Genomic DNA, 14707 nt, shown 5'->3' with positions numbered 1-14707 from the left:
GGGGACCTGTTGGTGGTAACGCTTCTTCAAGACATCCTGGTGAGACCGTTCATATTTTTGCATTTTACTTCATCCGAACTTAGCCAAAGAAGAGGAAATGCCACGTCCGCTTTTTGTTGTATGGCAATAGTATATGACTCTTTCTTTAATGATGATGTTCACCAAATCACATATCTTGTATCTATATCTTGGCATTACATTTGTAAGCCTTGCTTGCAAATACCAACCAGTGCACTCTTCATCTGCAGCCAGGTCATGCTCAAGCATTGCTCAAAACCTGGACACATTTAAGGTCAAACTTATAAAAGATGGCGTCTTCAATATGGCTGTCTCAAGGAAGCTTGGCACTTTTGCAAGTCAGAAAGACACTAAAGCTCACTCTCTTCTATACTTGAGCCTGCTTCTGCTAGCTAATGCATCTGATGTGGAAGTTAACCCAGGTCCCAGGACCCCTAAATACCCATGTCAAATATGTAACCGTGCAGTAACATGGAAACAACATGGGGTTGCGGCGATGACTGCCAACAATGGTACCATGCCGACTGTATGCACATGTCTACCCCAATATACATGGCGCTCAATAACATCTCTTGGCACTGCATGAATTGTGGCATGCCCAATTTCTCATCCAGCTTATTTGAATCCTTTGTGGTTGACACTGCAAATTCATTTTCTAGCCTTGATGAAAGTGATGGTAATAGCTCTGTGCTTACAAGTAACAGCAATACTGCCTCATGCAGCAGTATAGTCCAGGACCACCGCAGTCATGTTCGTCACCAGCTGCTAAAATTTGGGCTAAGAAACCTGCTGCTAATATGAAGATCTTAACTGTTAACTTCCAAAGTGTGAAGAACAAAAGGAGGACTTGGCCAACTTAATTGACTCGGCCCAACCTACCATTATCATAGGTAATGAAACCTGGCTCAATAGTAGCGTTTATAACTCTGAAATCTTCCCGCCTAACTATGATGTCACACGAAGGACCGTAGCGATGGTTATGGTGGAGTTCTGTTAGCCATCAGTAAAGAGCTCATTTACGACCATGTTGACATTAATGTTGATGCAGCTGCAGAATGCGTCTTTGCCAAAGTGTCCATGGCAAAAAATCAGACTCTTATTGTGGGAGCCGATATCGACCTCCAAATAATGATGCACAGTACCTGGACTCCTTGTGTTCAGGTATTGAAGCGTTTCACGCCAATTTAAGAATGCTGCTGTGTGGATCGGAGGAGACCTAAATCTTCCAGACATAAATTGGGCCACGCTGACAATTGAAGGAAATCAGTATCCATATAGTATCAATGCAAGATTCCTTGAATTACTTCAGAACTGTGGTTTACAACAAATGGTTATGTTTCCAACAAGAGGAGAAAGCATCTTAGATTTATTTCTTACCAATCGCCCATCACTGGTAAATAAATGCGCCCCTGCCTGGACTTGGAGATCATGATATTGTGTACACTGAATCTTGTACTGTACCTCAAAGAAGTAAACCAGTTAAACGCAAAATTTACCTGTGGAAACAAGCTAACATCTGTGACATGAAGAGAAACTGCCTTACCTTCCAACTGCAGTTTACATCCACTTATGACGTGAACAGCTGTGTGCATAAGATGTGGATCGACATCCAAACTGCATTAATTAACATCTTGGACAATGGCGTGCACTTCAAGATGTCATCCACAAGGATAAATCAACCCTGGATTACAAGCAAAGTTAAGCGCCTGACAAGACAAAAGAAACGTAGCTTTGTTAAAGCTAGGAAGACCAGGAAGAGTAAAGACTTTGAGAGATATCGTCAACTGAAGAAAACAACCAGATCAGCCTGTAAAAGTGCTTACAGCGAGTACATCAATAACATCATCAGCCCTGATTCAACTGCAAATCCCAAAAGATTCTGGGGATTTATAAACAGCAAGAAATGTGATAATTCAGGGGTCTCTCCTCTGAAGGCATCAAATGGTGTTACCTATTCAGACAGTGCGACTAAAGCCAACATGCGTTTTCATCAGTCTTCAACAAAAATGAGGACAAGTCTTCCATCAAAGACAAGGGACCTAGCCCATATCCACCTATGGAACCCATTGTAGTATCATGTGAAGGTATCAGGAAACTTTTATCTGATCTTGGCATCCACAAGGCATCAGGCCCGGATGAAGTTCCTCCTAGACTACTGAAGGAGTTATCAAATGAACTTGCTCCAGTTCTGTCAATTTTCTTCCAAGCCTCAATTAACCAAGGCATCTTACCTGAAGAATGGAAAAAGGCCAATGTGGTACCTGTATTTAAGAAAGGAGAAAGAAATAAAGCTGAGAATTATAGACCAATCTCACTTACACCTATCATCTGCAAGGTCCTAGAGCATGTATTATGTAGTCAGATTCTGGAACACTGTGATGTTAATAATATCCTCTCAGATGCATAATTTGGCTTCAGGAAACGGCGGTCATGTGAGACTCAATTGCTGCTAACCATACAAGATCTAGCTGGCGCATTGGACAACAAGGGCCAAGTTGATGTGATCTTATTAGACTTTTCAAAGGCCTTTGATAAGGTCCCTCATCAGAGGTTGTTACATAAACTCACTTACTATGGTATCAATAGTAACATCATGAGGTGGGTGAGTGAATTTCTGCATAATCGCACTCCAACAAGTCATCCTGGAAGGGTCAACATCTGGAACGACGCCAGTCTTATCTGGTGTGCCACAAGGAAGTGTTTTAGGACCTTTGCTGTTCTTGTTGTTTATAAACGACCTTCCTGACTGTATTTGGCGGGTACAACAGCCAGACTATTCAGCGGATGATTGTGTCCTGTATCGCCACATTAAATCGGAGGAGGACACACGTTTATTACAGCAAGACCTGGATCATCTACAGCAATGGGAAAATGACTGGCAGATGAAGTTCCACCCCCAGAAGTGCCAAGTCATCCGCATCACAAATAAGAAGAAGCCTATTCAACAGCCATACACTATCCACAATCATACTCGAGGAGGTAGACTCAGCCAAATATCTTGGTGTTAATATCAGTAAGAACCTCAGCTGGAACCATCATATCAACTCCGTTACAAATAAAGCAAATGCCACCAGAGCGTTCTTGCAACGTAACCTTCACCAGTGTCCCAGAAAGACCAAGGAGATGTGCTACAAGACCTTAGTACGCCCTATCATCGAATACTCCAGCATAATATGGGATCCTTCAACATCATGCAATGTCCAAAAGCTGGAGATGGTACAACGGGCGCTTTGCACGGTTTGTTTATGGGGACTACAGAACCACCAGTAGTGTTACTGCCATGTTAGACCAACTCCAGTGGCCCACCCTTCAGGAACGCCGTGCACAGACCAAAGTGGTGATGATGTTCCGGATAGTTAACCATCTAGTTGATGTTCCCCATACCTATCTGATTCCAACTATAGCACTGAGAGGACACTCAATGAGATACTTGATTCCCTTCGCCAGGACAGTTGTGTACCGGCAGTCATTCTTTCCGGACACCATTAGGCTATGGAATAACCTGCCTCAAGATCTCATCAACTGCACATCCGTAGCTGGATTCAAGCAAGGTGTGCAGACCATCAAGATCCGTTAAGCCAGCCTGGTTTTTTATCGCACAGTAGTTTGTAGAACCTTATCACCTGCACTGTATATATCTTCACTTGGCATGCACACAGCCATCACAGTACGTGATACGCCAGAGGCGGACTGTACTTTACGGAAGAGAGAGAGAGAGAAATGAGGTACATCATAGCGGTACCTTATGTCCTATCTTAAATAACGAGCCGCTTGTCTTGGGTCACTGAAATTCCAATGTAGTAATTGGATTCCTTGCCCCTATAATATACATAACTTTTGTTACCACTGTGTTATTAGTTTTTGAGAAAAATGCAAAAATAGACATAAATTTATTGAAGGGTGTAGTAGCCCCTTAAGCATTCAAATTTCACTAAAAAAGCTTTTAACAAAGAAATATAGCGATATCATTTAACCAAAATTAGCATATTGTGAAACCATGGTTACAACGTGTCACAAGGGAGTATGGAACGCAAATGTTCATTATGATATTTGTGCAAAATTATGAAGATAAGGCCATCTTAATTTAATAGTTTGTCTAAAAGCCCCCGTAAGCATTAGTAAAATTGCACGCTTTTTGTGCGTTATTCCTACTGGATTGAGTGAATTTCAGTTTTTTTCCCGCTGTTTTATTTTTTTTCCAATCACCTCTGACATCGCCAGACGTCAAAATAGCTTAACCTCAGTTAAACCCCTTGACAGATGAAAAGGTTGTATATTCTTGTCAAAAAGCTTGTCCCACAGATTAAAAAAAAATTAAAATAAAAAAAAACCCTCTAAAATACCCGCATTCCGTTTTCAAATTGGGAAGGGCTTTGAGACGAATTATATTAAATTCAGATGCCTAAATATTAAAGAACATATTCTGTAATTTCATATAATGTCGTTGGGCAGGAAAAACCTCCTATGTACTTGTGGCCCTTGAACATGTTTAAACTGCCAACAGGTTACATAGGTTTTGCTTTAAACATGATCAGGGGCCAATGACACATAGGAGGTTTTTCCTGCCCAACAACGAAATTGTCAGTTTCCAAAATCAAAACCTTTTATACTTTGATCAGCTCGTAATTGGCGGGCTTTCTAACATCACGGATTAATATCAAAATATTTTATTTCGAGAATCGTCTTGTGACATCTCGCCAGAAGCATCACTAATCTACTCACTGTTCTAAATTGGTTAATATCAATATCTCTTAGCATGATAACACAACTGGTCTTATCGTTAGTAAAATCCCACTTTTGCGTTCATAATGTTACATATAAATATAAAATAAAAACATACTATGTAATAAAGTACAGGTGGCAAATGTTTAGCAGATTGCAAGAATTTGAAAATGCTCCTAACTTTGAGAGTCCCTTCATATACCTCATTTTAAGATTGATATGGTCATTGTCTTCCATAGAGGTTTATGGATTTCAACTGGAATATCCCATTTTCAAATACAAGGTCTAATTTCAAATGAGGATACCTGATTGGGTGACTCCATTTGAAATCTAAACCCCCCTCTGTGGAAGATTAAGGTCATGCCTTCCATAGGGTGTATGGATTTCAACTGGAATAGCTTTATATGAAGATTTTAATTTAACGCTTCAAACAGTCCAGTGCAATATCTGCCCCCGACAGACAACCTATATTGAATCGAGAACCTTTCAGTGCAAAGATACATTGTTTGCTCTCAAACTCTAACAGAATAGACTCCGACTAACAATGTATCTTTAGTTAACAATGTAAACTACTATGTGTATATATTTAATACTGTCCCTTTAATCGCTATACACTATATATTACAGCAGGCTTGGTGATTATGCTGCTCCAGACACGTACTGTTTGGCTAGGCGATCCAGTTCCGCTTCCTGTAGAAAAAGAAAAATGGGGGAGAGAGAGAGAAAAGATCCAAGTCAGTTTTTCAATCAGGATGTAGCGTATACCAATTTTGCTTCAAGGCAAAATTCTTTTTCAGTCTTATTGAAATGAAATTGATAAATTGAACTACTTATATAATACATAAAAAGATAATAAAATAGTTGACTTGCATGGCATATGAGAAATTGGGACAATTCTGGTGTGCTATAAAATAAATTATGTGCATACCATTAACTCTTAGTCGACAATTTTTCTCTAGAATTAAATTAAAATATCATTTCTCCTTAATGCCTATGTAGTATACTACAATGCTTCCATGCCCAGAGAAACTTTTGGAATTTACAGGAGAGCATTAAATAGCTCTTCTGGAGCCTTCAAGGAGATAGATGTGAAGCCTAAAACCAACATACTGCCAAAATCCAATCTATAGTGAATTTCAGAAAGTGTTGATAAGATTTGAACCATTATATTTATAATTAATAACATGACCTTCAGACCTTGTACACATGTTATCACTGTTAATATGTTGCAATCAGGAGAACATAATATAGGTCTGCTATATTCATCTCTCTTCCTATCAGGGTATTAGCTAGCCACCCATCCACCCATCATTTGGGACAGGCAGTTTGCTACTGCGACAGTCAAAATTAATGGCTGGGACATATGCCAAATTCTACAAATAATGCTTAAATAAGTCCTGGGAACTCGAAACAAGGCCAGCCTAATAAATGAAGGCTATAGCAATAGCTCTTTGAACTGACAGAAACCCCAGAAGGGGTAGAGGTCTGGTTTATGTTTTCCGGGTCAAATTTTGGACTGGCAGTTTTGGTGAAAATGGCGGGTACTTTTCAAATCCTAGCTAGTAACACCCTGCTTACTATATAGGCCTATTGGCTTCACCCTTCTTTTATTAAATTAAATGCATCATCTTTTTTAAAGACTGTTCTTGTTAATGTAACATATCCATCAAGATTTCTGTATAATTAGAAATACAAAATAAATACAATGAAAATTGAAGCAGTTTAAATGCAATACATAGAAAGTACAAAACATAGTATACCAATATTCATAAAGCAAATCTTAAAATAATCAAGATTCATTTACATTGATAATGATAAAGTTACCAGAAATAGAGTGGTTATGACTGGTTTTACCGGTTTTGCATTGCAAAAAATAAGAAATAACAACTGAAATAACATCGTTTCAATGGCATTGACGTCCATATTTTTCATCTAGATTTGTTTTGGTTCAAAGCAGATATTTTCTCGAGAAATCTATATTGTTATTATACTTTCAAGGCTAATGGAGATCCCGGATGGAGATGTAACGCAATTATGAACACCAACTCAAAACAACTGATTAGCGAAATGCCAAAACTAATGAGGAAGAAGAAATTGACAGAAGAAAAGAGGATGAAGTAGAAGTAAACATGTAGAAAGACTTTTCATTTTGCATTACGATTTAACAAATATAAACAATATTTCAACTCTTTACTGTTGACACTGTTTATTGCTTTATTGTTTATTTTTAACTTAGGCCAAAAAAAAATTTGTCTCAAAGCTTGCGCACGCATTTGTAAAATCGCACGATTTGACAAAAAAAGAAATGCAGAATTTTTTTTTATTTCAAATTTTTCAAAAATTTTGTTTATTATTTAATTTTTTTTTTTTTAAATAGTTTTTTCAAGTGGGTGTGTGGATGTGGGGGTGTGTCTTCAGCTCTCAAGTGGGTGGGGTGCATGGGGTGTGTGTGTGTGTGTGGGGGGGGTGTGTGTCTTCAGCTCTCAAGTGTGGGTGGGGGTGGGGGGTGGGGGATGTGTGTCTTCAGCTCCACAAAGGCAAATTTGTTGTAAAGATCCTGACTGTTGATGCAACCCATCAGAAATAAAAGCCCCCCCCCCCCTAGAGAGTTTTATATCGTTGAAAACAAATTGACAACTCATTTATCTAGCGTAAGATCAGACTGAAGGGGGTGGGGTGGCAGAATCAAATACATCCATTCTATCAGCCTGAAGGGGTGGGGTGGCAGCACCACATTCGTCCATTTATATCTACCCTATCAGCCTGAAAGGGTGGTGTGGCAGCACGATATTCTTCCATTTATCCATCGTAAGATCAGCCTGACGGGGGTGGGGTGGCAACACCATATTCTTCCAACATCGTGACCACCCATTCACGTGGCAGGTTTTCTTTCCAAGTCTATAATTGACCTACAAGTCATTGAAATCAATACAAGATAGTCGCTGATAGGGTAGCGTCAACTCGGCCATTATATGAATACCAGATAAGATAGTCATCTTCAAAGAAGAATCTCATAAATAAAGTATTCAACTTTTGAAGTATCTTACCTGCCTCTTACACAAGAATATCCTTGAAATTTAGTATCATACAGCACGTTTTTCTCTTTTTGTAAGAAATGTCACAATGATAAGCGGTTTTCAATAAGTGGGTCAAACTTGGGTCTTCTTTATCCATGTTTATGCAACAAAGTTACAAAAATCACGTACATCCAAACCAATAATTTGTAGAAATTTGAACATTACCATGCTCTAGTAAAGATGGTTAATAATGGTACATAATTATACGATATATTTGAATAATGTTCTCCTTTCTACACGTAACAAATATGATTTAGTGTCACTTTTTTGTGACCTGCTGCAAATTAGGTTAGTCTAGATTGATCTTCACACTGGAGCATTCTTCGATGTATTGGGCTATTCCAGTTGAAATCCATACACCCCCTATGGAAGACCTAACCATAATCTCCCACACAGGGAGTGTGAATTTCAAATGGAGTTACCCATTTAGGTCACTTCATTTGAAATTCACTCTCCTCTGCATAAGATTAAGGTCATGTCTACCATAAGGGGTGTATAAATTTCTATTGGAATATCCAAATTTAAATCCACATCATTTTGTACTTCAGAAATCCAGATTAATGTGGATTGCGCAGTACACTTGAGGGCGCTTTACAGCAGTGGCGCAACGCTAAAGTATATTCATACTACGCCACAATTGCTTTGCGGTGCATTGCTGATTTTACTGCAACTCCACACAACTCGTCGCAAGTTAAAATGTATTTAACTTGATTGCGATACCACAATGCAGTATTTTGCAGTACAATGCAATACGGCAACGCACTACAAAGCAATTGCGGTGTAATATGAATGGACCTTAATAGGGGCACAGGGGGCAAGTGCCTCCCCAATTGATTTGAAAATTTAGAAAATTGCCGAGAAATGGCTTGTTTCCCTCACTCAGCCCTGGTGCCCCCCAATCATGGTCGGTGCCCTCCCCTATACGATGACTCACACTACGCCACTACTTGTGCTACGTGTGTTACAACAGCCATTAGCCATTACATGAGTCTGCAAATTTTCAAATGCAAGATATCAGATAAGATCATCACTGTGACAGTATAATCGCATAAATATAGTATAAACTTCCGGAATGTTACCCCCCTCTGGCATTATAGGAATATATATCCTCGAGTTATTGTTGAACAGAAGCACATGTTTCCTTCTCCTTCAGACACGCGTCGTCGAGACAATGAGAAAGCTATTTTATTTTATTTTTTATGTGGGTCATAAAAAATATACTTGGTCATGTTTTTTGTGTGTAAAACATCACCTCATCAAGTTTTGTTGTTAAATTTAACTCCATGGGCACTACTACCTTTCTCACAGAGGGGATGGGGGGGGCAAAGTTTCCAGATCATCCTGCTGACCCACTACTAAAATGACTGTACAAAAATTAGAACAATTCTGGCCTCAAATCAGGTTACAAAATGATGCACAATACAACTCTTGGTCATTTTTTGTTCCAGTATTTCAAGCAGGCAGGAAACAGGAGGGGCCAGAAGCGGTGCCACTGGGGGGGGGGGGAAGGGGCTAATGCCCACACCGTCAGAATTCTTGTCCCCCTGCACCCCAAGCCAGGGTACGCCTCTGGGTACCGCACTAACTTCACAAGGGGTGCAGTTAGCAGCAAACAAAGGAATCAAAGGGAAAATAAATACCTAATTCTGAATCTAACTTGTAGCTTCTATATGAAGTCTACTGCATACAAGATATAAGACAGCAAACCAGACTGCACTAAAGATAAAGAAAAATAAGACTCATAACACTTTGATATAGAATGGAATGCAGCACTCATACCACGCCACATTTACTTTGCATTGTGGTGCCGATATATTGATTACTGTTTGATGCAACTCAACACAACTCGTCGCATTTCCAAATTAAAATGTATTTAACTTTATTGCAATATCAAGACTACAGTACGATGCAGTGTCAAGAATGCACTGCATCGCAAAGCAATTGCGGCGTAGTATGAACGGACCTTAATGCATGATGGAGTGACGCACTATAATGTGATTTTACGCGAATGTGAGTTGGGACTTTATTGACACACGCAGTAACTAAACCCGAATAATCCTTGCCTATTATAAGCACCCAGTAACTAAACCCGAATAATCCTTGCCTATTATAAGCGAAACAAATTTAACTTGCACAAGTAGTGCAGTTTGAAGCAAATAAAGGAATCAAAGGGAAAATAAATACCTAATTCAGAATCTAACTTGTAGCTTCTATATGAAGTCTACTGTATACAAGATCTAAGACAGCAAACCAGACTAAGAAGCACATTACTATTGGCCTAACATGAAAACACAGATTGAATTGATATCATCACATCTCTGCTAGCAAACAGTCAAGGCCAGTATCATATTCATGGTAATATTTATATAACAATTAAAGTCAAATGCAATAATTAAAGTGGAGGGGGGAGCAACCAGGGGAGTAAGTTGTCCCACTGGGTACTGCACTAAAGATAAAGAAAAATAAGACTCATAACACATTGATATAGAATGGAATGCAGCACTTATACTAGTTGTGCATTGCATAAAGGTCCGTTCATACCACGCCACATTTACTTTGCATTGTGTTGCCGATATATTGATTACTGTTTGATGCAACTCAACACAACTCGTCGCATTTCCAAATTAAAATGCATTTAACTTTATTGCAATACCGCACTACAGTACTTTGCAGTGCGATGCAGTGCCGCAATGCACTGCACCGCAAAGCAATTGCGGCGTAGTATGAACGGACCTTAATGCGTGATGGAGTGACGCACTATAATGTAATTTTACGCGAATGTGAGTTGGGACTTTATTGACGCACGCAGTAACTAAACCCGAATAATCCTTGCCTATTATAGCACGCAGTAACTAAACCCGAATAATCCTTGCCTATTATAAGCAGAACAAATTTAACTTGCACAAGTGGTGCAGTTTGAAGCAAATAAAGGAATCAAAGGGAAAATAAATACCTAATTCAGAATCTAACTTGTAGCTTCTATATGAAGTCTACTGTATACAAGATCTAATACAGCAAACCAGACTAAGAAGCACATTACTATTGGCCTAACACGTAACCACAGATTGAATTAATATCATCACATCTCTGGTAGCAAACAGTCAAGGCCATTATCATATTCATGGTAATATTTACATAACATTTAAAGTCAAATGCAATAATTAAAGTGGAAGGGGAGCAACCAGAGGAAGCAACTTGCCCCCACTGCACACTCGAAGATTTCAGAGTACGCCTCTGGGTACTAAAGATAAAGAAAAATAAAAGACTCAAAACACATTGTATTGATATAGAATGGAGCGCAACACTTATGCTAGTTGTGCACTGCGTAAATCAGCATAAAAGTCTGTTTATACTATGCCGCAATTGCTTTACGGTGCAGATATATTGATAACTTTTTTGCCGCAACTCAATGCGACTCGTCTGAGTCGTCTCATTTCCAAGTTAAACTGTATCTAACTTTATTGCGATACCGCACTGCAGTATTTTGCAGTACAATGCAGTGCGGCAACACACCGCACAGCAAATGCGGCATAGTATGAATGGACTTTAATGCGTGACGAAGTGGTGCACCATTATGCGATTTTACGCGAACGTGCGCAGTAACATAAACCAAATAATCTTTGCCTATTAAAAGCGGAACAAACTTTAACTTCACAAGGGGTGCAGTTTGAAGCAAATTCTGATTTCTGAATCTAACTTGTAGCTTCTATATGAAGTCTACTGTATACAAGATATAATACAGCAAACCAGACTAGAAGCACATTACTATTGGCCTAACACGTAACCACAGATTGAATTAATATCATCACATCTCTGGTAGCAAACAGTCATTAGGCCATTATCATATTCATGCCAATTTCGCTCATAATCTTTTTTTTATGTAAATTATTCAATTATTGATAATGGTATTGATGAAATAATTGATGTACAAAACCTCAATCTTGTCCAGGTCCTTTCAACAGGGAAAATCAAATGACAAAATAAAAGTTTTTAGGGCTATGATATGGGCATAATTTATACTTGCATATATAGAATTGAACAGTGTACCCTATTTGACCTGGTAAATATGAAATAAAATCTATGGCACTGTCTTTTTTAAAGATAGTTTTTGTTACATAACATTTATAGTCAAATGAAGTGTACAATGCCCAAATTTGGGGTGGCAAATGCTTCTCACTACAGCTATAGTTTGATCAGCTCATAATCGGTGGGAATTGTTAGGCGTTTACCACTACACCGAAAAGTAGACCCATGACTGATAAAGTTGACCTTTTTGAACTATATTGTGTGTGTTAAAGAAAGTAGACAAAATATAGTACTTGAATAATTTGTGATGCTTAAGTTCTAGCGAGATGTCACAAGACAATTCTCAAAGTATAATATATTGATATTAATCTGCGATATTATAAGGCCTGCCGATTACGAAATGATCAAACTATAATAGTCCCGACTTCGAATATAGTGAACTTAGTGATGCAACTCATACGGTATTAACATGATTTATTTTCCAAACCATTTATTATCAACAGTTGCACTTTACTCCATGTGGCCGGATGAAAGAAGAAGACAATTATCTTCAATAGAGCTAATGATTGATAATATTCCAAGGCAATATGAATCACTGACTTGATGATATAATTGCAATCAGTTAATTTAGGTACAAACTAAAGGTTCACTATACTCTGCTACTATATAATAAAACAATCTGTCCTGCTTGAAAAAAATTCATGTTTCATTTAAAGGGCATTTCATGATCCACCCACTTTTCTCAACAAAAAATTTTTATACCACTGGAAACCTCTGGCTACATAATGTTTACACAAAAAATATTTATTTTGTTTAGCAAAAATATCGTCAAATTTGAATTACGTTCCGGTGTACCAGAACCAAATTACAACAAGTCGCAAATGCAAAATTGGAATCAAAAGCTTTTTGGTGGATATCTACTGAAAATGTCATAATAAGAGGATGTTAAGTCCTTTTAAAAATAGACACAATAAAAATTAAATATCACTATCAGCAAGACTTAGGAATACCTGCTGCCACCCCTGAAAGATTAGGGTTAGACTTTATAGTAGTTCATATTGGGTCAACGGCGGGGGGATCAATCATATGGGGAGCGTCTCAAACAACTCAACATCATGGATCTTAACAACAGAAGGAAATATTTGTCTATATGTTTTGCCTGTACTTGTATATTAAATTGTAACACTTTTGGTTTCAGCAATTGGTCTGTAAACACACGCCACTCAGAAAACTTAGTTTTTAATCATAATATCACACCCAAAACTGACAGTTTCAAATTTACCATTGCTGTAAATTTCCCTCGCCTGTGGGCTGGTTTGCCAAATTCTGTAAAGGATCATTTTATCTTGTACATGGGCACAAAGTCTTTTAAAAACATTTGAAAACTTATTTAGTAATTAATAGTACTGAAGAGCAGGACTCTTAAATTTTGTTGTCTTGGTTTTCTGCTCAGTGACCTACTTTATCCGTCTTCATGGCCTGTGTTGGTCTGGTGGGTGGGAGTGGGTGTTGCTGGGTGGGTTGGTAGGGTTCAGGTGGGTCGGGAGGAGGGGTGGGGTAAATCCATGTGTCTGATAGGTACATGTAGGGGTCACTGAGCAGATTTCCATCTTGCAATAATGTAATAATGTGTACATCCATATCGGGAGGGTGGGCTTGTCGGCTGCTGCATGTGTCTCTTTCCATTTGTTGGCCTTGGGTGGATGCGGAATCGCCCCGGTCCCGGTCGCTTGGGGTCGCCACCGGGTTGCCTGGTTTGGGAATGTTTTCTGTATTCCTTCATGTGGGCAATGTGGCTTGGGGATGATTTGGAGTGACCTCCACGTGGCATGGGTCTGGTTTTGTTCCTGGCTGGTGGGTGGGGGAGACATGTGTGGTGGCTGGTGGGTGCATCCTTGTGATGTGGATGTACACACAATGTGTTTAAACAGTGCAATAGTATATCTTTTTATGTAATTGCCCCAATGGGTTGGAGGAGTCACACCTTTTGGTGACAGTGTCTTGATGCTTCTGACTCTTCCTGGCTAGCCCATTGGGTCTATTTTTACTTTTGTTTCCTTTTGCATGTATTGCGTAATTTTACTTTGCTTTTTGATGTATTTTTAGCCGAATTTGTAAAATAAAATAAAATAAATAAAATAAGAATTTGGTTATTAAGGTTAATGCTGTTTGCTAGCCATAGGCTTCAACATAAAAAGTCCCAAGTTTTGTGATATTTTCTCAAAATATCAAGAGCTATCTCAAGAACCTCTGAGCCAATACTAGGCTTGTTTGTACTCATTTGAATGCATTTCTCATGCCGATTCCAAATATGGTCATGAAAATGTACAATTCTGAAATTTGTCGTCAGCATTCAACACCCACATGGATAGAGTTAGGTTATGATTGGGGTTATGATCGAGAGACTAGAGTTAAAGTTAATTTTAATTTATGTACTTGTATTTTATTGCTTTTATTCATTGTTGTAAAATGTACTGAGGCACCTTCCACCTTATAATAATAATAGCTTATTGATAGTCTGATACCCGTAACTTGTAAGTGAACTATATATTGACATAAAATCACTGTTTCTTCTCAAATTTAACTTTCAAATGAAGTTTAATACAGCATACCTTCGCATATGCATTATGCAATTTGCTTGTGGTTTGCTGTGTTAATTATAAATTCACATTTACGCTGAAAATGCTCTCAGGTGTTTTTTTACATGGATGCATAAAGGGGACCATATTTGAAATTGTACGTAAGTTTGAAGACAATTAACCAAGGTTAAGGGGGTACTACACCCCTGCCAAATTTTGTGCCTATTTTTGCATTTTTCTCAACAATTATAGCGCATTGGTGACAAGTAAGATATGTATGTTATA

The 14707-nt window shown here is 38.5% G+C and overlaps 1 protein-coding gene across 1 annotated transcript in view; it reads right to left on the bottom strand.

Annotated features, from left to right (window-relative positions):
• Positions 1–3784: 3784 nt before the first annotated feature.
• The window catches only part of LOC140144068 (coatomer subunit epsilon-like), a 56148-nt gene continuing 45225 nt past the window's right edge, over positions 3785–14707 (bottom strand). The window contains exon 11 of the mRNA XM_072165904.1: positions 3785–5430. Coding sequence (XP_072022005.1) covers positions 5380–5430 — 51 coding nt within the window. The 3' untranslated portion in view covers positions 3785–5379. The remainder of the gene's footprint in view (positions 5431–14707) is intronic.

The sequence above is a fragment of the Amphiura filiformis genome, unplaced genomic scaffold, assembly GCF_039555335.1.
Source record: "Amphiura filiformis unplaced genomic scaffold, Afil_fr2py scaffold_38, whole genome shotgun sequence".
Taxonomy (NCBI): domain Eukaryota; kingdom Metazoa; phylum Echinodermata; class Ophiuroidea; order Amphilepidida; family Amphiuridae; genus Amphiura; species Amphiura filiformis.
This window is presented reverse-complemented; position numbering and strand designations above follow the sequence as displayed.